This window comes from Nannospalax galili, unplaced genomic scaffold (assembly GCF_000622305.1).
Source record: "Nannospalax galili isolate Female #2095 unplaced genomic scaffold, S.galili_v1.0 scaffold734, whole genome shotgun sequence".
Classification (NCBI taxonomy): Eukaryota; Metazoa; Chordata; class Mammalia; order Rodentia; family Spalacidae; genus Nannospalax; species Nannospalax galili.
The window spans coordinates 405,010-431,756 of NW_008337073.1; the positions used below are offsets into that span (position 1 = coordinate 405,010).

Here is a 26,747-nt window from a genome sequence, read left to right on the forward strand (position 1 = left end):
GTAACCCCTTCAGAGGATGGTGTGATAAGAATAGGAGGTAGGAATTGGCTAGGCAGTTAGGAAAAAAAGACCCCAAAGAAATGTAGCCAGTTTCTTGGCTAAAAGTCAAAACGTCCTTGGACCTGTTGGCAACACACTCTGTTCCAAAGGCCAAAAATGTCAAAAGTATTTGGGAGTTTGTATCTAATCTTTAAAAGATTTTAGGGTTACCTCTTCAGATGGGGGAATGTGGGAGGAGAGAGAGTGGCCATGGATTTGATCAGAATGCCTTATATACATGTATGAAATTCTCAATAAAGTTTTTGTGAAAGTTAAAAAAAATTTAATTTTTTAAAAATGGTCAGTCACTTCCATAATGTTCATGCCACTATTGCACTCGTGGGCAAATCTTGCCAAGCCAGTTGTTATTGTAGTGCACAGGATTCACAGCTAGGTAGGGCTGATGATTAGTTTTTCCTTCCAGTAGCATGCATAGCCCCTTCCAGCACTGTGGACAGTAGAAATGAGGCTTTTGTGTCAGTGCCAGCTTGATTTGTCCTTTGTTCTATAGCTCATGTGTGTAGTGTCTTCAGCAATAGGGTCTTACCATCCAGTTCTGGTCGGTAACCAAGAGCAGGGGCAATGGCCAGTATTGTTTGATGTCTATGGAATCCTTGGTCAACAGCTTCAAGAGAGGGAGTCCATTTCTGGTATTGAGGTTGGGTCTTTTGTGGGGGGCTTGTTTTTTGGTTTTTTTGTGTGTGTCAGCCTATGATGTTTAGAAGTGACAGTGTCCACCTGTTATAGGGTAACTCCTTTTAATCTCTCTTTTTATAATGTATATGAATAAACTTTAAGAAGATTCTATAGTGGTAGGTTTCCATATGGCTTTTTCTAAAGACCTTTAGTGTTGGTTATCCCTCCCCATACTCCTTCCTCTGCCCTGCCCTCCCATTCCCCACCCCATTTAATCTTCCTACTATAATGTTTCCTTTTCTCCTTGCATATCACTGCATCCTATCACCTCACCCAGGAAGCCTCCCACATATACACATCCATGGCCATTTATTAGTTTCTTGACCAGAAGAGGCCATTCTGAACCCAGATGAGTTCTGTAGATTTGCATGGGACCTGCTTTCTTTAGTTTGCAAATATCTAGAAAGGAAAGGAAAGATAATCTATTCAAACAACACACAAGAAGATTCAGAATGCAGGATGAAGCTCTTTTCTCCCGTTCCTAAGCAGATAAAAAAGATAGAAAAAGGATACAGTCCCACGGTAGTGACAGCTAGAATCACCGTTTGTGCAGCATTGTTGCATATGCGATTGCTGGAGGATTCAAGCTGCATGTTCTTTTTACATCTACCAGCTAAATCTGAACTCTATAACAAATGCAAAATGTGTCACTGAGGAACATTATCTGGATTTGTGATTTTTCCCTGGAGGACTTGGTCCAGCTAGCAATAAATAGATTGAGATTTCATGCAGAACATGTAGACAGACAGTTACTACATGACTTTCATTTGTGACACATGTGCATCCCTGCAGTTTTATTTTTAGTACATTTCATATTTTGGCTACTCAAAATGACAATGAAAATGGAAATGGTAGAATAGCATCTTTTAAAGCATGTGAAATATTCACTATTTAGAAAAGGAAATCTTTACCAACAATTATGGAAATGACTAATGAATTATGAAATACTTCTCTAAAACAGTATATTAAGTTACTGTAAATGTCTATTCAGATATGTGTATGTATAAGAGTTCATTAGCTTTAATACTAAGTGGAAATATCAAGGTGAAAGTTGAATTTACAATATCACTACTATAAAACATAACTTCTGAGCTTCTCTAGTGTTTATTGACATTTGATACATCCTGACATGTATAGCTAAATGTTAACAGATTATGAATAACTTAAACTTGCTTTTTATTTATTTTATAAATCATCTACAATAGGAAACTGGCATTATTTTAATCAAAACATTATTTAATTGTTTAAATGAAGATAAAGAAAAAGTTTAATTTATATCACTTCAAATTTAACATGTTTCATTTGTATCACATTAAATTTTAAAAGAAAAAGTCTAAGCACACTGACTTTCAACTTTACTGTGACATATGTTCTAATATGACATAACGTTATGATACTGTCTCTCTGGAAGAATTCCCACAGCTAAACCCAGTGACATAATATTACCATATTGCCACCCATCACAGATATTCTCCTATCACCCAGATTTGGCACAGAATTTCTGAGGCTGTCCTGTTTAATTGACACTGTAGAATATTCCTGGAGGCTCATGTTGTTTCAACAATATTCCTTTCCTTGGATGCACATGACAGTTGCAATAATAATCATTTTTAAAGCATGCAGAAGCTTTGATGCCCTATCAGCTTCTTGTCCACCTTTGATTCCTTCCTAGCTAGTTCCATATCTTCTGGGTCAAGATTTCTCTCCAGTCAGAACCACTTCCTCATGCTCATGTAGATAGTGGGTTTTTTTTCTTTCATAATGATTTGACAGTGCAGCTGTTTGTATCCAGTTTCTTCAATTTTGGAAACTCTGTAAGTTGAGTTTCCCCTTGGAATCCTCCAAATGATTTGTGGCAGAAATATAATATTGTTTTCTTAGTTGAACTGAATTGCCCCGAAATCTTAAGTTAAGTAAATGCAAAAACTACAAAATTCTTCTCTACCATATAAACATTGCTTTGGGCTTTCCAAGGGCAGGGATGGGGGTAGGGGCATTGCAGATCATTGGTGCATCAGATTATACTTCTACAGAGATTTGATTACAAAGATGGTCAGACATTAAGCTGTTCTCACTCAAGTCAAACGAAGCTTGTCTTTGTTCTTGATATTCCCATACTGACACTTTCCTTAGAATATTATGTTGCTGTCTTGCCAATTGGGTTTCTTACAGTTAATGAGAGTTTTGAAACCCAAAGTTACCTACCTTCTCTACCATTTCCTGTCCTTGACCCACATATTAGAAATGAATCGTTCTAATGTCTTCACATAGTTGAGGCTCAATAGGAGTGTTCTAAGTATGACAACTCAAAATGAGAAACTGCACTTTAAGAATTATAGTAGTGGTATGGATAAGGCCAGAAGATGTGGACAGTGACAGAAGAAAGAGGAAATGGTAAAGGGTGAGAAGAGTGAGGGCCAGACCCCAACCTTGACAACTGTGGGCAGCATGACCCACATACTACCCAGTGCTTCTGAGTCTCAGGTTTTGCATCATGAAAATGAGGATGATAAGGTTATTTTAAGAATTATGTTAAGGTGGGGCTAGAAAGATGACTCAGCAGTTAAGAGTACTGACTGCTATTGCAGATGACCTGGGTTCAATTCTCAGCACCCACGTGGTGGCTAACAACCATCTGTAACTCCAATTCTATGGGAATCCAATGCCCTCTTCTGACCTCTGCAGGCATTGCATGACATGGGTATACTTGCATACATGCAGGCAATATACTCATACAATGAAGATAAAAATAAAATATTTTTTAAAAAGAATTACATTGAGGCATTTATATATGTATACAATATACTTGACACACTTTCTAGTAAAAATGTAATATAGTGCTAGAGTGTAGTTTGATATATGGTAGTTATTGCATCTTCTCTGATATAGGATAGTTCTAAAAAATAAGGAGCATTATTCACATGTTCTTGACACAAATCACCATTCTGTATTAATTTGCTGTCTGACTCTTCTTGGTTGTTGTATGAAGGCAATAATGGAACTCCAGTGTAGAGGACCACCTTGGATTTCTCCTGCTGGAGACTAGGAAGTGTGAATGCCAGAAGGGCATACATTTTTAAAACAGGTCTAGTCTCAAGGCAGCACAGATAAACTACTTCAGTGAGTTTTCCCAAGATGACCACATCCTCCTTCTGGGTCAAGATTTGTGAGCATCCTCAGTGTCTCATTCACTGGAGCAAGCACGTGGTAAAAACATCTTCTGTGTGTCAGCTCTTCTCACAATTTTCTTTCTTTCCTCTTCCTCCTCCTCCTTCTCATCCTCTTCTTTTTTAATTTATTTTTATTTTATGTGTATGAGTGTATTCCCTGCATGTATATAAGTGCATCTATGTCATTCGATGCCCACAGTGGTCAGAAGAGGGCATCAAATTTGGAACTGGAGTTACAAATGGTTGTTAGCCACCATGTGGGTGCTGGGAAATGAACCTGGGTCCTCTTCAAAAGCAACCAATGCTCTTAACCACTGTGCCATCTCTCCAGCCCCTCTCTTTCTCTTCTTAGTCTCCTTTGTGAGACAGAGTCTCACTGTATAGCCTTATCTGGCCTGGAACTCACTACATAAACTAAGCTGGCCTTGAACCTGGAGTGATCTTCCTCCCTCTTGAGTGCTGAGATTACAGTCATGCACCACTATACCAAGCATCATAGCTTACCTCTTTGTCTTTCCAGTGACCTGGGAGATCATCAGCAGTAATGTTCCTTGTGTTATTGATGGAATACAGAGGAATAAGGTTGCTTGCCCAAAATTTGAGTATGAGAGAGGAAACCAAACACAATGGTGATGTTATACCAGCTCAATTCTATCATAGTTATTTGTGATTTTGTATCAGTTTGTCAGAAAAATATTCTGGTATCTTCATTACCATAAAAGCATTTCTTATCAGTAGTCAGCCCCAATGTAGCACCATCAGCATCAGGTCCCATTACCTAGTGGGAAAAAAAAAAGTAGTAAGGATGTTATGGGAGCGATTTATATCCAATAGAAGCCATTGGCAAAGTAATTCACAATGAGAATGAAAGGGAATAAGAAAATGAGGTGTGTTTAGACTTGCAAAATATCTTTGGAAAGGTTAATGTATTTTTTCAGAGATGGAGAAATGCTTTGATCTTGATGCTTAAAATAATGAAACAATGCAAGAATATAAGGACGTTTCTGTGGCTCACATAGGTAATGGTGCCTGCAAGCTATCAGCATGGGGACCACACTTAGTTAGCATATCCATAAATCATCTGTAAGGAGGACGAAGAGAAATCCCCAGATTTGCAAAACCCCATTATGCGGTTCCACATAAAATGCCAAGCTGAGTAACAGAAAGACAGCACTGGGCTACGTGAGGGGGCAGAAGGATAGCAAAGTTCCCTCCGATAGCGCCTTCTGTGTGGACCTCTGGAAGATAAGGAATTTAAAGAGAAATAATCCAAATCATTCTCCCAAGACTAAAGGGATTTGAGCTATCAGCTATAGCAAAATTACAAGATTTTACAATCAATACGTACCTTAGTACAACTCCTCCCCTATCTCCCCATCACTTCTTTCTGACAACTTCATGTATATATTCGTATTCATACTGCAGTCAAAATATCAGCCCTCCATCAGGTGTACATAAAAAGAAAATCTTAAGAAGGGCATTAAAAACAGAAAACAGTGTCCTCAAATAGAAAGCCATGGTTCACTTATTCCTGGAATATTCTGAGCCATATTTTTCAACAAATCTTAAGCAGTCGTGATGGGCTGGGAGAATGTCCAGAGAAAGCTAAGTGAAATGATGGCCAGGAAAGAAAAGCTGCTTTTTGGAAAACACATTTGCAAACATTGGGATTCATCAGCCTTGGAAGATGAATTTACAAAATCATAGGAGTATGACGCAGGGAGACATGTAGACATTCAACTTAGCATTTACCATCCCGCCATCATCACCAGACATGGAGCAGGGGATGGATATAAAACAAGCAGAGTATAATGCTGTTTAAAACCTCAATCAGGGTCCACAAGCTTGCTCAGCATGTAAAGACACTCTTGCCACCAAGCCTGAAAAACTGAGTCAAATTCCATGAACCCCCATGGGAGAAGGAACAAACCAACTCTCCCAAACTGTCCTCTGATCTCCACATGCGTTCTGTGGTGCACACACACACAACACATAAAAAAGAAATGCCAAAAATAAATAAATGTAAAAAGTGTTTTAAACATAAATCAATTTACACAGAAAGGTCAACAGGTGAGTAACCCAACACTAGTTCCAGGTAGCATAAAATACATATCAAAGAAATTTCAGTCCCTCATCTGTAAAACTTGATAGGAGTGGAAAAAGAATTTGCATAACTGGTAACTACTTAACTACTTTGGAGACTAGTTACCTATCAAGATGTTATATCCTAGGGTACACATGGGTACAGAAGGGAAAAATATTTTCAGTAGATTTATAATTTATTGTTTTGAAAAGTGATATTGGGCAATACACCCAAAACTTCACAGTGTTTACCTTTGAGTAAAACAAGCTTTAGACTCAAGCAAACCTAATGGAGATCCCAAGGGTCTCCACACACTGGCTCTTGGGTAAGTAACCTAGCCACTCTCAACCATGGTTTATCTATAAAGCAAGAAGAAGCCCTTCCAGAGAGGGATGTTGGGAAGACTGAGCGGGCAATATCTGCCAAGCAGGAGGAACAGGACTGGGGACTGAGGCTCCACAGTACAAAATTCCCTCTGATAGTTCCTCTACAGCATGTCACTGAAAACACCATCCTTGGAAACCCAATCTACCCCAAGAGGGCAGCGCTGGCACCTGCTCTACCCCTAACTTACCTACTGTTATCTTTATTCATATCCATTCTTTTGTGTCCATGGGGCCCCTGTTGTTTCAAGCATTACTTCAGGCATTGCAGAAATAATAGTGATAAACAAATCCCAGGGCTAGGGCTTTGCTCTTAAGAAGCTCACATGGGGAGGCTGGTGCATGAACACATCAATGAATCAATGAAGTCATTTCGGAGAATGGTTTTCTTTAAAAAAATAATAATAAATAGGGGCTGGAGGAGATGGCTCAGCAATTAAGAGCACTGACTGCTCTTGCAGAGGACCCAGGTTCGATTCCCAGCACCCACATGGCAGCTATGAACTGTCCTTAACTCCAGTTCCCAGGGAATCCAAAGCCCTCTTCTGACCTCCGCGGCATTGCACGACACAGGTGCACTCACATACATACAGGCAATACACTCATAAAATAATAAAAATGATAAAATATTAAAAAAATAAACATACATGGCAAGGGACAGGTGGTGGGGCCATGGAGCTGTTCTTTGCTTGAAAAGGTGGGAAGAAGTCTTTCTGGGAGATAACATTTCAGCAACTGAAGGACAGAGGGATGTGAAATGTGGTCATCTGAAAATCTCCAAGGGAACATTCTAGGCAGATACTGAAGGAGGGTAGACATCCCCAGGTGAAATAAGTGGGCTTTTTAAGGCATGGTCACTCAGGCCTGTGTGACTGAGCAGCCCATGTAGAGGGGAGGCACTCAAGGATATGGATAGAGAGCAGCAGAGTCCACCAGGTATGTTATCTGTGAGGCCAGGGGGAGCTTAGTTTTAATTCTAAGAGCAATAGGAGCATTTTCAGCCTGTCATTGGTAAGAGCTGTTTTGTGGTTTTGAGGGATCTGAAAGCTGTAACGGAGAGTGGGACTCTGGGAGCGTTTCTGCTTTCTCTCTCTACCCCAGGCTTCCTGGCTGCTACTCACTCCAGTCTCTCAAGTCCAGAGTGTGCCCCTGATTTCACACCCAGTCTCTCACAAAGCAGGGTTAATGTTGCACAAACCTCTTTACACTTCACATGTACAAATTCTTTCTTTTTTTTTCTTTCTCAAATGAAATAGTTAACCCAAATACATGTTGTTTCAGGTTTTAAAAATCAATTTGATTGGCCACAGGAAACGCATTTTGGCATCTCTGGGAGACAGACTGCACGACGATCCTCCACAGAAGCCCCCTCGGTCCATCACCCTCAGGGTAAGTGCCACCACATCCATTTTGCTTTCTGCCCTTCTCCTCAAAAAGTATGTTGTGCAATAAAATGACTAAAGCAGTGGATGAGGAAATGCAGGCTGGTTTCCACAGAGCTAGCCTTATCTGTATAGAAAACAATCTCCCTTTCAATTGTGTTTGGCTTTCTCGATATATAATTCAGAGATTTAGAAATACATGACAACAGAATTCAGCCTGGCTAAGCACCACCTTTAAAGAATCACTCCTTCACCCCCATTCTCTCTCTCTCTCTCTCTCTCTCTCTCTCTCTCTCTCTCTCTCCCTTTCCTACACCAAGAGAGAGGAAATGACTTTTCTGTCAGACTCCTCAAACACACAGAAAAGAAAACAATCAAAGACCACAGTTAAGTAAAAATTCATTTAAAATTAACCTCAGGGTCTTCTGTTTCTCAAGAAGTGAAAATTGGCCTTTTTTATTCACTTAAAAAATTAAGAATATAGACACTAAAACTTTATTTAGTAAACTACAATTGTTTCCTTCAGCTATATTTTAGAGTCATGGGGTAGAGAAACTGGAAGGTAAGATGAAGGGAAGGAAGGTGAGAAGGAGAGGTAAAGAGAGGGAGCCAGAGGATTTCCTGGCAAGATGGCAGTTGCGGAGAGCAGCTGGCAGTCACTGATTTTCATGACACCTACATGGTCTTTTCTAAAGCCCGTTAGAAAGCTGAAATCGCCCTGGAAAACTCAGCTCTCTGCTAAGTCCTGCACATGCTTGCACTAACTCCCGTTCCTGTCATGCATGCATCAGGAGGAGAAGCAGCAAAGGATGAACACAAGCACGGCCCTTGGTGCACCTGCCGCTGGGGAAACGCCCCTGGTGGGTGACTTCAACCATGAGCGGGCCACAGTCAGCATGGCAGAGGGCTGAACAGGACAGATTTGCTGGGTTGGTGAGGCTGATTCAGCTTTGAAGAAGAAAATAAGCTGAGTTCATGGGATGGAAGAGAATTGGCTCCAGGAGGGAGCCAGAAGGAAAGTGGATTACTGGAGTATGTTAGGATGCTTGTAGGCTACATGATGGCTTTGGGAGTGGTGAAAGCAGAAATAGGACTCATATTTCTCCCTCCAGAAGAGAGGAGCTTCCAAAAAAATTTTTAATGAGGCTAGAAAGGGCTTAATGTCTGGTTGCCTCATACTCCATGGTAGGGGCCAAGTCTCCAGGCACAATCAGTGGAATTGCTGAGCACACTCTTCAGAGGAGTCCTTCCCATCTATTTCTCCCCTCCCTGACCTTTCCCTTTGGAACCTCTCACTCTGGCTCTCCAGAAGAGACTTGGGGAAACAGCAAATTGGTCAAAGACAGAAGGTCCCCAGCAGAAGTAGATCTAACTCTGCCAAAGGAGGTTGGGAACGTCTAGGGGAGTAGTGACCTGGAGAATCTGATGAGTGCAGTCCTCTTCTGACTTGTGAATGCCAGAGCTCAGCCACTGCCATCCCTCACCTTACTTCTGGCGGGTCTGCAGCTGGAGTTGTCTTTGCTGTTGAAAAGCATCCTTTGTCATTATATGCATTGCTCTGCAGTCTGTACGTCGTGTGACATGCTGTGTTGCCATACTGTGTCCTCTTCCCAGCCCTATTGTCAGACCACACTTTGGTGGAGGATCAAGACCTATCTGGTCCCACGTTAGCCTCTTGTCATGGCATCCATGGTGATGAGGGTGCACTGACCACTGATCTTTCCCTGGTAAACATGCGACAGTGTCTGGGGTGCCCGACAGAGATGTGCCTCCCTCCTGAGGTCATCTAAAACATTGGGCTAAGAAAACCGAGCCTGATTCTTTATGTTTTAAATCTTTGACCTGAAATACCTGGGAGATGGGAGTATTGACTTGATCACATCATTAACAGAAATAGCAGTCAAACATTATCTATCCCTTGGCAGTTGATTGAAAACAACTCCTACCCCCTATAGTTTGTTGTGTTAGTATTTCAAAATTTTGAAACCAAAGGTTAGCCACAACAGCATGGTATTTATTTCATGATGTATTTCCATTCAGGAACCCAGTGGTAATCACACTCCTCCTCAGTTGTCTCCATCACTTAGCCAAAGCACTTACACCACTGGTGGCTCCCTAGACGTTCCTCACATTATCATGCAGGGCGATGCAAGGAGGAGAAGAAATGAAAACTACTTTGATGATATTCCCCGATCAAAACTGGAGAGGCAGATGGCTCAGGTAAGGTGTTCAAAGCCTCTGTGATGTGTTTGCCTTTCACCCGTAGCAAGTAATGCATTCAAATATTGAATGATAGTTCACAATGGATGCCTACTGCCCATGGCTAACTTGAACTTCACCATTTTATAAAGTGTGCTTCATTCTCTGCTCTCTTGAACTAGCTTGGACCAGTCCCTCCTAGGAGATGAATATACATCTATATACATATATATGTATGTATCATACCATTGCTACCCATTCTTAATGAAGAAATTATATCTGGTTTCATTGTACCCACAAAGTCTTTTCCTAAAAAGGAAAAAAAAAACTGGGCCAGAATCAATTCATAATGAAAATTAGTAATAAAACACTAGGTTTTAAATGTAAATTGGTTGGATAACAGGACAGAGGTTTTGGGGGAAAGATGAAGTTCGTGCAATGTCATTTCCTCCCAAGCTGACAGGTTTATGTAGAACTGCCCTACTGGGATTCGTTGCATCGTCTCCTATTGTCTCCTTGAACAACTGGAAATTACGATGCTGCCTGACACAAAAAATAGAAAAGAGAGCTTTGTCAGTCAGGTCTTTCCTCTTTGGTATGAATGTTTACTCTATACTGTCCTTGGATCTCTGCTTAGAAACTTGAGTCAGCCATAGCCAAATGGTGATGCACGTCCATGTCTTATGGCACATTCAGATGGGCAGCCTGCTCTGCAGCCTTGCCCCAAGATTCAGAGAGATAGATGTATGACAACCGTTGGCAGAATCAGCTCTTTACATCCTCATTCTAGGTTCATACTGATATGCTAAGAGTTTTCCCTCTGCCACCCACACCTAAGAGGAGAATTCGGAGGTGAAAATGTAACGGTAATTGCTTTGTCTTGGTTGTTAAATGTTTTCTCAACTGTTTAGTGAAATCGTGCTTTTGAAAGTCTTTGGTAAACATTCTGTGCTGCACCTCAAGGAAGAAAAAATGTAAATGAAAAAAGAGAATGATCTAGAAACCATGGCAATGTTTTGGAGAGAAAAGACGTAGGATACCATGTCTCAGTACTGGATTGTTCTCAGGGAGTGGCAGTGTTGGGATAATGGATTTTGGTTGAAGGGAAATGGAAAATGCAGTCGAGATGAAAAAAGAATAATTTTCCTATTCTCTGTTTTGGGAAGTATCTTTAAATCTTTACTGCTGTTTTGACTGACGTTCTCCTAAATGGGGAGTTTGAAAGCTTCTTTCCCCAAGCTAGTTATTCATTTCCTGCTGATTGTTAGTATTTGCAGATCACCCGTGTGATTCAGTTTATCTAATGGCAACACTCAGAGACATGGCTTGTTTCAACCTTGAACCATGTGGTCTTTAGATATTAATTCAAACTCAGTCACTTCTGAACCCCTGTCCTCCTGGGTAAGGCAGAAAGGGTCATTAATGAGCACTGACTGCTCTTGACTGTGCCACCTTCAGTACCAAAATTACCTGTCTCAACTACTCATATAATTTGTGCAATTCCTCCACATAGGACAGGTTTCTCTCAACAAGGAATTACTCTTCTGCCTTTGTCAGAACACTGAGAAGTAACATAGCAAAATCTCTCCTTTACTTCTTCAGAATCCCAAGCAGGCCAGAAGTACTTTTTGATAACCCACATCTTCTTCCTGTCAGGCCAACCCGAAATGCATCCCTTTTAGGAATTGTCTTGCCTTGAGAAAATTGAATGAACCTTTATCTGGCCAGGTGAGGAAAGCCCCAAAGCAGAAAGCAGACTGAGATAAGCAGGTTGACGAGCTGTGGTGAGCTGCAGAGCGACTGCAAGTGTGCTTATTTACCTCCTGGGTCCAACTAACAGTGATCGAATGACTGATAGAGACAGAGGCTCCAGCAGCAGCCTGAAGCTTATTAGAAGTTTTCTAAAATCCTGCAGTTCAATATAACACTTTAGCTGCAGAGAAAATAAGAGATAGCACTACAGGAATCTGATCAATAAGAAAAAGAGATTCTGAGATTGCAGCTCTCAGGGCTGTATTAATGGACATTTTTAAATTTGCTTTAGAATGTGTTACCAAGGACAAAAATCATGGAGAAATGAATCCGTATGGCTTGAAAATAACACCATTCCAAAACTTCAATCTTTCAAAATGGGAAATACTTGGTGATTCTGTTGTTTGAACAATTCAATTTATCTGACTTTCCTACTGCTCAGCCACACAGTTTAATTTTTTGTTGTTTTTCTTAATTTGAAACCCGTTTGCTTTTTAAACAACCTGAAATACTCATCCCAGATCATATTTTCCCCCAAACTTGTATATTGAGCTAATAAACTTAGGTCTTTCAAAAGATTTGAATTAGCAATTAAAGTCCCTATAAGCAAGCAATTTGTTTTACCTCCTTCCAACTGGCAGTGTGATTCCTGTGACTCTTTCCCAAAGAGTCTCTCCCAAGAGGTGATTAATAAGGCGGATTAATGTTTGCATATCTTACACTCCGTTTCCCACTAAAATATGGGAGTCCACCTTCAGGATTGCTTTCTTACCTGCTAAAAGAAGGAAAAACCCAGACCAAATTCACATGCTTAGAAGCCCCTTCTATATCTTCCTGTTAACCTGAGCCCCTTCTAGAGTGATTTGGAATACTTGTCCTAGGCCAGGAACCTTTAAGCTCCACGTGACTGCAGTAATTAACAGAACTTCCGCCTTTTTGAAATCTTCCTGGCAGATGTATCTGGAGATCAACTTAGTGTCTGTTCTACCTATTGAACTGGTTGTTACCAGATGCTTAAAATGTTATACTAGGGTGATATTTAATTTATTGTCTTCAATTTAAACCAATATTAAAAATACCTGTCTTGGACCAGCAAGATAACTCTGTGGGTAAAGGCACCTGCCACCAAGCCTGACAACTGAGTTTGATCTCTAGAACCCATATGGGGGAAGGAAAAAACTAACTCCCTACCTCGGGTTGTTCTCTGACCTCCACGGGTACACTGTGGCATACATACACATGTGTGTGCTCAAACGTGAACACACACACACATACACACACACACACACACACACACACACACACATGACTCAATAGATAAATAATACCTGTCTTGGAACACAGCATTTTGCAAATAGTGTGGCCTTATGGCTATTGTTTGGTTTTATCCTGATTTAAGGAATATTCTGGTGTCAAATATGAAAAACAGAACAGAATCAGCACCAATAGCATCTGTAAGCCACCAAGTACAATGATGGAAACACATCTAGACAATGGTTTCCTGCCATCCTGAAAATATAGCGTCTCTGGCCTGTCATTCTAAACTGAGCTCATTAGCCCAATGCTTCTCTATTTCCTGCCCCTAATAAATAAATGCTGCATTCACACTTGTATAATTACACCTTAATGTGTATGTGCTTTTAAATTTCCAAAGTATTTTGACATCTGTTTTATCTCCTTTCAGCACAAACAGGGTGCCTGACACACTAGGGTTGTGCATCTAGCACATGGCAGAGAAGCATTTAGCTCTAACTTCTGTGGAGATAAAACAGCAAATGTAAATATGGGAAATACACCAGATGGTAGAAAATATCCTCACTATTTAGGGCCTAATTGCAACACTTCAAAATTGTCTTGAATGATACTTTGGAGAGTCAGAGTACTCTTGAAATGAGTAAAAAAAGAATGCTGGAATTAATGATGTTCAGGAGCCATGTTCTATGGGCTTAGGAAGAACAGGGGGAAAGTTTCCACATGCTGAAATGGCCATTTATGGAAGGCCTCCATTTGCAGAAATACATTGGGAAAAATTAAATACTCTGGATGGTCTCACAAAATAAAAAGCAACTCGAAACAGTAAGAGAAATACAGACTTTGGCACCAGTTAGCAGTTTAGATATCAGCAAGGAAAATTAATAGTGCAGAAGTCCTTGTGTTTTGAATGCTCTCGTGGAAATGAAAATAAAACAAAGCCCCTCAATATCGCCTGGGGCAATATGTTAGAGAGTCTAAAAGCCTTTCCTAAATTCTTTCTAAATCATTAGAAAATTAATTCAGTTGAAAGTCTTAATATTTCTTGATATACACAGAATTACCTAATATGTATGACTAGATCAATTAGTTCCTTATTTGAAAGCACTTTGCATGTATTAGTTCTACAGATCTTCACTTTTTTGATATTATTAAAGGAAGGGAAATAGAAACAGCCATGTGGAGGCCCTGCTGCAGCCAGGTCCCTGCCGGGGATTTCTCGTGCAATTCTCTTATTTAATCCTCCAAACAGCCCATCTACACATGAGGAAGCCAAGGTGGGTGAGGGCCTTGCCTCACATCGGGTAAGTGGCAGCTTTCTAAGACTCAAGCCTTCTGCCTAACCTATAGCCCTGTTCTCCTATAGCCCCAATGCCCTGTGGGTTTCCTCTGCATTAAAATGCTGTAAAATAGTTTGATGACAGCTCAACAAACAGCAATTTCTCATGTGCTGTAATAAATTACATAAATTACATTTATGTAGGCACAATGAGTGTAAAAAATCACGAGTAGCTTAGTGAAATCTTAATGAAATTAGCTCATGGCTGGCATGAGGAAACCTATTAAATGAAAAGCTATAAGGTTTATACGCTGGTCCTCCTGTAAACACTTTTCCACCTTGGCAGTGCTCTGTCCTCCCATCTGCATAAAGCTTTGTGTGTGGGTGTGGGAATACTATACATGTATGTACACAGCGGTATTCTTATGTGGGGTGTTTCTCCAAATGGTAAACCTGTTTCCTTAGTGGTTTCTCGGTTGGAATTCTGAGTTGATTTCCTTCTAGCTGTGTGACAGGATCAAGCCATGGGGTATATCTGAACTTTAGTTTACTTGGCTGAAATAATATAATGCTTGTTTCTCAGGTTTGTATCAGATAATATAGGAAAAAGTATATTCTAAACTGTAAAGACTGGATGGATGGATGGATGGATGGATGGATGGATGGATGGATGAATGGATGGATGATGGATGGATGGATGATGGATGGATAATGGATGGTTGGATGGATGGATGATGGATGGATGGATGGATGAATAGACTATGACAGAGTTATATAAAACATTGACTGAGGAGAGGATTTTTTTTTCCTTAAATGAAATGCAGAACTTGTATGTGCACTGTATATATGTGTTCATGTGAGTGTTCACATGGGGGGGTCGTACATGTGTATGTGGAGGTCAGAGGTTATTAGGTGCCTTCCTCAATCACTCCACCTTTTTTTTTTAAACAGTCTCTCCATGAACCAAGAGTTCATTGATTCAGCTAGGCTAACTGGCCAGCAGCCCCAGGGATCCATTTTTCTCTTCCTTCCCAGCACTGGGATTTCAGGCCCACACTACCACCACACATCAGGCTTTTTACATGGTGCTGGGATATGAACTCAGGTTCCCTTGCTTGCATGGCAAGATGACAGCCATCTCCCCAGCCCTGAAATTTAGAACTTTAAAAAAAAAATACCCAGTACATAAAATTTTTAGCTAGAGAAGTATAAATATACCAGAAAACTATGAGGCAAGCACTTAGCCCTTTCTGGGAAAAAAGAAAGCTTGTGATTTATCCTATTCTCCTGAGAGAAAAGGCTTGTTTTCTTAGAAATTCTACCCCTCACTCCAGCATGTTGGGAATTACAGACTGAACCTTCAGAAAATAGCAACTATGTTGAAAGAAACAAGATTCCTTATTACTATATTACAGCTGATGTTTTTTAATGTCCATAAGTTAGTGACTCATTCTTAATTTAGATTGTTTTAAACTTTTTTAAATTTTTTATTATTTTTATTTTATGTGTATGTGTGTATTGCCTGCATGTAGGTAAGTGCACCCATGTCGTGCAATGCCTGCGGCAGGCAGAAGAGGTTGTCTGATTCCCCTGGAACTGGAGTTACGGACAGTTGTTAGCTGCCATGTGGGTGCTGGGATTTGAACGGGTCTTCTCCAAGAACAACCAGTGTTCTTAACTGCTGAACCATCTCTCCAGCCCCTTAATTTAGATTTTCATCATATAGCCCCTACTTATAAAGGTTCATCAGCCTGTCTGTGATTTCAAATTTTTTCTTCCACAAAAGTCTAAAGAGCAACTCCTAACTCTTAGGCATAGACAGATAATAAACATCCAAAAAAGAAGGTTAAAAATAAACTTAGGGGGCTGGAGAGATGGCTCAGTGGTTAAGAACACTGGTTGTTCTTGCAGAAGACCCAGGTTCAAATCCCAGCACCCACATGGTAGCTAACAACTGTCATAACTCCAGTCCCAGGGGATCCGACAGACTCTCTGACCTCCTTGGGCATTGCACAACATGGGTGCACTTACCTACATGCAGGCAATACACACATACACATAAAATAAAAATAATAATTTTTTTTTAAAAAGAATAAACTTAGTATGCTCTCCAACATCAGGAACTTCCGGCTTGACAACTTATCAAGTTTACAAGCTAACACCCCAACTTCAGAGTTAATTCAAGATATTGCTACTGTCTCTGCCCTGTTTCAAGCCAAGAAGCAAGACTAACAGCTCCCTGTTACCCACAGGTATCACATCAAACAAAAGTAGAATGCAGTGCTTTCATGCTTGGAATTTAAGCCTGATGTTCCCATATGCTTTCTTTATTAATGTCATTAGTTAATTGCCTCTTCTTAAAATATACCTTCCTTTAGCTGTGCCAAGGAGGTTAGACTGCCAGTGTCTTTAGTGTCACTGACAGGAGAAAAGGAGAGAACCACACATAGGTTCTACTACTTATACATCTAGATTCTTTTTTGTTCTCTATCAAGCCCACCAAGGAAGCAAATGATATGGCTACAGTTTGTCCTGACAGACTCCCATCAGACCTAAACACTTCCAAACATTTTCCCAGAGAAGCTCTGATGCCTCCACCCTCTCTCCACTTGCAGGTGCTTAACCAAGGGGACTGTTGGCAATTAAAACCAGACCATGGATTTTCTTCTTTTAAAATCAATAGAAAGATTCTATTTTCAACTGAATAAAGAAATAGGACAACATATGAAAACCCTGTTTCGGTGGAACTGACCTTGTGATTTTAGTAGTGCCTTAGATTTGCTGACATTGACAGCTTGTTCTCAAAGAGGCACACCAGGCTATTTTCCCACTTGTTAAATTTTTGGAATGTTCCTCATTATATCCAGTCCACTTCTTGAGTCCGCGGGTCAGAGTTTTGGCTGTTAAAATCTGACCTTGCTAAAATTTAAAGGATAGAAGAATTGTTATTCTCCTCTCCCTCTCTTCTCCTTTTCCAGTGATAAAAATAAAGAGAAGGGTTTTTAATACAGAGGAAGTAGGACTGATTGTGCACAGCTCTCTAAGTTAATTCTGTTGGCATATGACTAAAGTGCTGTGTCATTAAGGACTTGTCTGGATGCATGTGAGTAATGAAAATTCCATCTCAGGAAAAGACACAGATTGAGTCACTTCACTGCAAAGCCCAGGCAATCTGGGATCCAGGTGCCCACATGCTTACTCTGAGGCATTCCATGTCTTGGCTCTGTGCTCCTTTGGGTTGGCTCTTTTCCCTGACAGGCTCTGTCTACATGCTCAGCTCCTCTTCCATTTGAACCTACAAGACAGAGAGCTTATCCTTCCAAGAGTTCTCCTAAGAGATGTAGTATTGAGTCCTATCAGTTCAGATCAGCCCAGTTTGGATCAATTATCTGTCCCTGAGCTAATCACAGAGGTAGGGGAGTGTGTGTGTGTGTGTGTGTGTGTGTGTGTGTGTGTGTGTGAAAGTTTCATATATAAATTTTATTCCCAGCACCCACCTGGTAGCTAACAACTGTTGATTACTCCAGCTCCAGGGGATCCGACACTTTTTTCTGGCTCTATGGGCATTGCAAGACACAGATGCACTTACATACATGCAAGCATATACACCAATACATAAAATCAAAATAATAAAATACTTTTAAAAAGAAAGAAATAGCAATAGCGGATAACTGAATAAACTCACTTGACTTTCCAATTCTGACAATATCTGATAGAAATTAGTTATGTTATATAGGTATTGATTTCAGTTGTTCATACTTAATTTGGTGAGCTTTTTAGAATGTCAGATTTGAAGTAATGAAGTCAAGTCAAGATCACTCTTTTTAGTATAACTAATGCCTATCACACATTATATGATACAAATAATGTAACATTTTTCAAAGCATTCTCAACTCTAAGCTATGCATTGGGGTTGTCTTAGAAATTATTATTATTTTGAGATAACTTCTACTTTCTTCTTTTTTATAATTTTTCAACTGCAATAGAATAAATGCATAAATTTTAGCCGTTTTACAAAATTATTTGTATTTTCCAGCTTGTAAGCCCAAACCAGCATCTCTCCAATGATCTGTAAATAATAGTTCTTATTAATGTAAGCACTACCAAGAAGTTCCTAGTTCCTACTGTTACAAGCTAGTTTAGCGTTTGGGCTTTATTGAAGAAGATTTATGATTTATATTTCATTTACAAAATGAGCTTGGGGATATACCTGATTGGTGGATCTATAACATACTGGCTATGCAAAAGACGAGTCCTTAGCCAGTGTTTTATTCACCTATATCAAGCACTCTGTAATTATTTCTTCACCAGAATAATTTTCATAAGACTGTGTCCACCATCAAAACATAAGGCTCTAGGACACATCAGACTGAACACAAACTGGGATGATCTTGAAGTCTTTTAGAGACATAAACTTCCAGGAACAATAACATATCATTTGCCTCACTTAGCCATGGCAATCCATTGCCATCCTCCTTGGCGTGGAGTAAGTAATTTACAATGAGAAAATTGTAGTATGGATAGTTTCTGTTGCTTGCTCATCCAAGGCAAGGACATAAGCATTCAGGTCAAGATTCAAGCCCAGGCAGTCCAGCTTCATAGCCTGCACTTGAACCACTGTGTCGGAAAATGTCCCAGTCTCTACAAACTGGGTACCAGCAGACATGGCACAGTCTACAAATTCTAAACCCCCAAAAGGCTCCAAGGCAATTATTTTGAGTCCCTGAAATTTTGTAATACTTCATGTAAATGCAAGATTAACAGAACTGAACGTTGAAGTCACATGGATAAACATTCTATTTAAAGAAAATCCTGACAAGGTTGATGGTGCATGTCTTAAACCCTAACTTGAGAGGCAGAGACAGGAGGATCTCTGTGAATTCAAAAATAACCTAGTCTACATAATGAGTTCTAGACCAGTCAGGGCTACATAGTAAGATCCTGTCTTTGAAAGAGAAGGAAAGAAAGAAAAGAAAAGAAAATCCTCTGTTTTTAGCATCCAATGTTTTATTCTTTAAAAGTCAGAGAGGGCTGACAAAATGGTTTAGCAAGTAAAAGCACTTGCCTCATAAATCTGACAACCTGAATTTGATCCCTAGGACCTACAGTAGAAGGAGAGAACTGACCCCCAAAAGCTGTCCTCTGACCTCTGCATGTTCGCCATGGTATATGTGCATGTGCTCACATGAGTGCATGCACACACACACACACACACGCACGCGCGCAAATAGTAAATAAAATACAAATAAATTCAAAATATTTAACAAAATAGTTTTAAAAACAAACTCAGGGATAGCAAACAATCTCTTCATGTAAACCATTATGGAAAAAAAATGTAACCCTTCTATTTAGGTCCCTATTTTTTTAAATTTTAGAAGAAGCATTTCATTACAGCTTTAACGTACACAATAACAATTTCCAGAACAAAGATACATCTCTTTCAAAACTTTAATAATGTTTGAAAACAGAATCGCAAATTTTACTATAACTTGCATTTTCTGTATCCATCGATGATTAGAAGATTCTTACCCACTTCTAGCAAAAAAAAAAAAAAAAAAAAAAAAAAAAAGTAACAGTGCTGGGGCACTGAGGAGATGGGGTACCAGAAAACACATGCACTCTCAGTTGATAAAAGCACTTTTCTGATACTCCTTGAAGGCCACGGTTTCTGCTTTGTCTTGTTACTGAAACTGGCTCCCTTTTAGCCATTGTTGGAAATGTTCAGCTACAATGTGTGCCTTGTCTGGATTGAAATGAGCCTTCCTAAAACTCCTACATGGTCAGTGGAATCTTCTCAAACAACAAAGAATGACTCTACTCCCTTAAACTGAGAATAGTTTTTTAAAACTAAAAGTGACTTGACACTTTCCCTCTCCATATTAACCATTTCTTACCAGTCTCCTTCTGATAAGTGGGGTGTGAGCTGCACAGTGCCCCGCCCCCCCAGCTTTGGCCACATCCATCTTCTTGCTGAACAACATGAGCATAGTATTAATTCTTACTGAGCTTTCCTTGAAATTTTCCCAGTCTCTATCAATAGCCATGAACAATGCCTTGCTTTTCAGTCCATAACTGGGCTGAATTTTCCATTTATATTACTCATTTTCAGGTAGAACAGTTTATCAAGTTGTTTTTACAGTAATCCTAGACTGTTACTTGGTTGTTACTCATTTTTTCAGCAAGATCCTTTCCAAATGTGTAGTCTGCTAATTTTAAAAACTTACCTTAAAGGGGCTAGAGTGACGGCTCAGTGGTTAAGAGCACTGGCTGCTCTTGCAGAGGACCCAGGTTCGATTCCCAGCACCCACATGGCGGCTAGCTATCCTATCTCCAGTTCCAGGGAATCCGACACCCTCTTCTGGCCTCCGCAGGCAATGCAGGACACTGGTACACCTAACACACATGCAGGCAATACACTCATACACATAAAATAAAAATGATACATAACATATATTTTAAAGCTCCTTAAAAAGCGTACCTCTCAAGTGGCCCCCCAGCATCAGATGAAGCTCTGAACCAAACGCAGCCGAGGGAAACTGCAGCTTTCTATCAGAGAAGTCTTAGGTTGTCACCGTTCTACACGAGTGCTCAGCTAGACCTTGTTTTTCCAGATTTTCCATCAGGATAAAAAAGGGACACAGTGGGTATCAGGAGATGCCCCTGACAAATGGTTTTGTCCAATACTTCTTTTTAATCAGAAGCAAGAAATAAATGTTGCGGGTGTAGTTAATAAATGTCTTGAAATAAAGAAAATGACAGCCTGTTTGCAAGAAAGGAATATAATGTATATTTTAGCAAGATGTTACTGGCAAAAAAAAAAATTCCTTTGCAAAAAAATCTAGTTTCTTTGCAGCAATTCATGTTATGATAAAGAGCTGATTGCTGCTTCTCTGAACAAGTTATTAATAGCCCTGTTTTTTACTGGTCCTGAAGCATGTTTGTGTCAGTAGTGATGGCATTTAAACTTTGAGGTAGAGGGGGCTGGAGAGATGGCTCTCCAGTTAAGACCACTGGCCATTCCTGCAGAGGACCGGGTTCAATTCCCGGCACCCATGTGGCAACTAACAGCTATCTGTAACTCCAGTTCCAGGGGAATCTGACACCCTCTTCTGATCTCCGCGGGCACAGCACAACATGGGTGCACTTACATATATGAAGGCAACACATTCATACACATAAAATTTAAAAATAATTTTTAAAAGCTTTGAGTTACACCTCTGTTGCTATAAATGGTGGCATCCCAGTTGTCCGTGCACCACTGAGCACTGCATACCTAGAGAACGCTACAGTGAGATCTTGAGTGTGCAGACAGATTCCTGTTTTATCCCCTTCGTTCTTTTTTTTTTCTCCCTCCCTTCCTTATCCCCTTCATTCTTTACAGCTGTGAAGAGATTTTACAAATAGCTGTGTAATACCATTGAGGGCTACAACTGTCATATTAGGAAAGGCAAGTTATAGATTATCTCTACAAATGGGTAATAGAAATACTGTAAGCCTATAGTTCTCTCCTATTTTGGGAACTGAAAGACTATTTTATGTGCTGTCAGAACCAGAATCAGAGAGAACAAGGAGAAGGAAAGGAGGTGGGGACAAGGGGAGTGGGAAGACGGACTTGAGCACTTGAGCAGGCAGTATCCAAATTTGAATCATTCCAGTGGATACACGCTGTCTCCTTCCTCTCATCTTTGGTTAGTTGATTAATGCTGACACTTTCGGTACTGGGTCACACATGCAGGTATTATTGGGGACACAGCACGTGGCCTAGCCTTTCCCTTCATGCATGTGATTACTGAACTATTCAAGAATCTTCCCCATCAGCACAAAGGGAAGGCCATGACCATGAGTTTTGAGAAGACTATTCTTCAGGAAGGTGGGAGAAGAACAGAAAGCAGATTTTCTTGAGTCTGTCATAAAATAGCTCATCTGAAATCACTATAAACAGGGAAACTAGAAATAGATGCCAACACCGAACTTGAGATATTGACAGTGCAGTCGCAATGAAGAATCTAAATCACATGCAGTGGTTTGAGGATCCAGTGTTTATTGCAAAGCTCACATGAAAAGAGAGGAGGAAGATCAGCCTCTGTCTAAAGAAGATGGACAGAGGATGTGATCAGATGCTGGCCTGCAGCCTCAGGGTAGCTCAGAGGAAGCAGAAGGCACTTGTGTCCGAACAGGGTTCAGTTAGTGCTGGCATAAAAGCAAGGGCCACATAGCTGTGGCTATTGGAAGGATGTCTGCACCCAGGCTTGGCTGGGATGGGTTTGCTTGACACCATCTTTTGACAAATTTCATCAAGTCTGCTCAAGGAGCTGTCAAGTTTACAGGCTAAGGCTGAGGCACCCTCTGGTGAATGTCCTTTTTCTCTTCTGCTTTTGAGCCTGTTTTGTTCCCTTTTCAAGTTTATTTTTGTTTTGTTTTGGGAGTGCTGTCATCTAAGAGAAGGAATAGTCCTCATTATTCCTTTAGCTTCCACTCTGAACCTCTCCCATTTCTTCCTGGTCAATCTCTGAACACCCCGAAGTATGAAAGTATTGTAACAAGCAAAAGAGAAACAAATGGAAAGTCCTTTTTCTTTTCAGGACTAGAGTAAGGCAGAAAATTTCATCTGATCAAAACTGACTGGAGGGCTATATTCATAGAAGTTCCCTTATTAAACTAACTACATCATATCAGCAGACTCCCAGAAGGTTTTCAAAGCCTAATTGGTATGACTAGATAGATGGAGCTATCAACAGCCTTTTAGAGACCCACCATCAGGCTCTCAACCCCAGGTGATTGCTCCCTCTGACAGTGTTTGTGAAAGGATCATGTCCACAGCAATTCTTCTATAAACACTGATTAAAATCAGGGCTAATCTCCACTCAGTGATCCAGGCCTTGATGCTATTGATGACCAGTTAACTATCTTTGGATGGATGCCAGGGTACCAGGAAGATAGTTTCTTATACTCTAAACTTTTCCAAGACCTTAAACTTCTGTTTGAAAGAACAGTCCATTAATAATGTGGAAAGCATGTAGGATATAAGATGCTGGGGTGCACAGAGAAGGCTTCTCTGAGTTTGCATCACTGGAAGAAAATACAGGGTATGGGGGAGTTAGCCCTGCACTATTTGGAGGAAGAATGTCTCTTGTACTGGAGGAACAAAGGCAGACAATTTAATGCAAGTGTGTGGCTGTCAAGAGCAGAATGAAATGGAGGAGAGGGGGGAAGGGGGAGGTAAAAGAGAGGAAAAGAGAGAAAGGGAAGAGAGAGGAGGGACCCATGTTGGCATGGGAGACAGAAGATGGAGGACTTACAGGCCACTGTGAGAACTTTGAATTTTCTTCTCAGATAAGACAAGATGAGTGGCATGGTCTGGCATTTATTTTAAATGGGTCACTTTGCCTCTGTGTCATGAATATACTCTAAGAAAACGCAAATGGAAATAATGAGTCCAGTTAGGAAGCAAATAGGATGATCCAAGTGAGAAGAGGTTGGACTTAGCCCAGGAAGTGATAGCTGTGTGAGTAGGTGCAACAGAATTTGCTGCTGGACATGCAATGTGAGAAAGGGACTGAGATCTTGAAGAAAAGAGCTGCCCTTGGCTGAGATAAAAATGCTTATTTGGCCGGGCGTGGTGGTACATGCCTTTAATCCCAGCGCTTGGGAGGCAGAGGCAGGTGGATCTTTGTGAGTTTGAGGCCAGCCTGGTCTACATAGTGAGTTCCAGGACAGCTGGGGCTACAGAGAAACCCTGTCTCAAAAAGGCCAAAAAAAAAAAATTGCTTATATGGCCAGGTAAAAAAAACACTTATATGGCCAGGTGTGGTGGCTCACGCCTTTAATCCCAGCGCTTGGGAGGGGAGGCAGAGGCAGGCAGATCTCTGTGAGTTCAAGGCCAGCCTAGTCTACATAGTGAATTCCAGGACAGCTGGGGCTACAGGAAGACTCTGTCTCAAAAAGACAAAAAAAAAAAATGCTTGTATGGAGGCTGAGGCAACGAAGAACTTGGTTTGAGGCATTTCAAGTTGAGATGCCCGTTGAGTATCTAAGCAGAAGTATCAAGTCAGCAGCTGGATGTCTAAGTTTGAAGTTCTAGGGTGAGGTCTGGATTAGAGACCAGGGAGTGGGAGTCAGGACTAAGAAAGGCCTTTTGGTATAGCCAAGAAGGATAAGAGAAGAGACCAGGATGGGTGATCCAGGGAGGGCCAACTAAGAGGAACTTGCAAGAGAGTAAGAAATGGAAGGGGTAAGGAAATGTGACAAGTAGGTCAAGGACAATGAAAAGTTCTTTCAGTTTCGGTAGAGTGACCTCAGGTGGGGTCAGGAAAGGAGGAAGTATAGAGCATAGAGTTACCTTGTGGAGAATTTTGCTGAAAGAGTAAGAAATTGAGCTAGAAATGGAGAATGGTATTGGGTAAGGCAGGAATTTCTTTGTTCTATAATGGAAGAGTTGTAGCATTTTTTGAGAATGTTCCAGTAGGGAGAGCAAAATGGATAACGTGGGCAAGATAGTTTATTATAAACTACTAGATTGTTATCAGTTGGATAGAAAAGAAAGCTGTCTCTAGGAAGAAAACATTGGAGATCAGTAATATTCTTTCTTTTCTGTAACTGGATTTGAATACAATTGTATTGTATTAATAGCTTCTGAACTGAAGTCATGGTAACCTGAGGTACAAGATGATAACAAGAGCTAGATGTAGGCTGTGAGGACACATGCCAGAGTCAAGGGAAAGTTCTGAACTGAAGAGAAAATGACATGCTTTCTCATGGGTGTTGACTTCATCATCAAGGAAGTAAACATCATATTATTGATGTCACAATTATAAGATTACTGTGGTCTAGCAAGATGGCTCAGAGAGTAAAAAGTCTTGACCCCAAGCCTAACAACCTGACTTTGATTCCCAGAACCCATAACCCATGGTATATCCTCAGACCTCCACGCTTGCATACACATAATAAATATAAATAAATAAATAAATAAAGTAAAATATTTTTGAAGACTACTATCTTTTTTTGAATTTCATAGTAATTCCAGTTCACATATATCAGCCTTTGTAGTGTGTGTAGGAGGGGGCATTGGAAGAATACTGATAAGCAAGTGAAATGACACAGGGATTATTAACATTCTTTTTGCAGAATGGTCTCCGTGCTCTCTACAAGCAGCCCTCTGACATAGGGTATAATGACAAGTGTTCCTTCTCTTCTTTAGCAAAGTTGGAAGCCCTTTGTCAGCCCTTATCAGGAAAAAAATGTGGACTCTTCTGACAAGAAATATGTGAGGTTAATTTCTGGTGCATCTTACCAGAAGTGTGTTGTCAGCAGCCTGCTTCTTAACACTGCACATAGCAACAGTGATTGCAAATGATAATGAGTAGCAGTGGTTACTGTTTCTAGAGTGTCCGCTCTTTACCAAGGACTCCTAAACCATAGACTCCATTTTATTTAACACATATGTTTGAGGGCTATCTGTGCTCAAGGACCCCAGAAATTTATGGGGAGGGAAAACCTCTCTCTTGTAAAATTAAACCTGAGTGGTATGACTACCTGGTAAATAAGTAAGTCAAGAGCTATGCTTCTTTGCAAATGGATATTCCAAAGCTGCATTAAAACTTAGCTTTCGGGGCTAGAGAAATGACTCAGCGGTTAGGAGTGTGTTCTGCTCTGGCAGAAAATCCAGGACTCTGTTCCCAGCACCCATGTCAGGTTGTTCACAACTGTCTGTAAGTCCAAATGCAGGCAGGGCTCTGATGCCTCTACAAGCACTTACAATCATAGCACATATCCACACCGAGAAATATATAGCATTTTTATAAAAACAGCTTTAGATCATTGCTTTTCTAGGGATTTAGACGCATACCCATCCCAGATGAAATTTATCAGTGGTATTTTATTTCCTTCCTCAAGCCTTTTCTGAACTCAGCACATTATATGCTGTAATAGTACCCTCATAAGTGGAACGAATTTCTGTAGTGTAAACTCTTCTGTGTTTATCCTCAAGGCCCTGTTTCTAGAAGGGCCATTTCATATTAGGACTCCATCAGTACTTGCTCATCCACCTGAACTTGCTGCTCTGTAGGCCTGGCAAATTATTTACCACCAACAAAATGACAGCAATATCTATAATGTATCCAGTTTTATTTTTAAAAAATCCTAGCACTTCAATCCCAGCACTTGGGAGGCAGAGCCAAATGGATCTCTTTGAGATCGAGGCCAGGTTGTTCTACATGCGAGTTCCAGGAGGCCAGCTGAGACTATGGGAAAACCCTGTCTCAAAAAAAAAAAAAAAAAAAACTTAGCATCTTACCCAGCTGAGGAAAACCCAAATGATCCACTCAATATGTACAGAACAAGATTTGACAGGATCTGTCATCCACCCCTGACAAACTCAGAAAATGAGAAATAGAAATAATCTAATCAAAGAAATGTACAAGAAAAAGAATCCACAGAGGAAACCACTAACACTGAATGTTTTCACCCTAAAGTAAGAGAGGAGACTAAGATAGCTGCACTTTTTTTTTCTTTTAA

The 26,747-nt window shown here is 40.4% G+C and overlaps 1 protein-coding gene across 13 annotated transcripts in view; it reads left to right on the forward strand.

The window, feature by feature from the left end:
- Positions 1 to 26,747, forward strand: part of LOC103733245 (ankyrin repeat and sterile alpha motif domain-containing protein 1B) — a gene marked incomplete at its 5' end in the record, with an annotated part of 492,005 nt that overhangs the window by 398,825 nt on the left and 66,433 nt on the right. For 11 of the 13 annotated variants that reach the window (XM_029563077.1, XM_029563074.1, XM_029563075.1 and 8 more), the window contains 2 exon segments: positions 7,653 to 7,760; positions 9,794 to 9,973. In XM_029563077.1, the coding sequence (XP_029418937.1) occupies positions 7,653 to 7,760; positions 9,794 to 9,973 (288 nt within the window). 13 annotated transcript variants of the gene reach the window in all.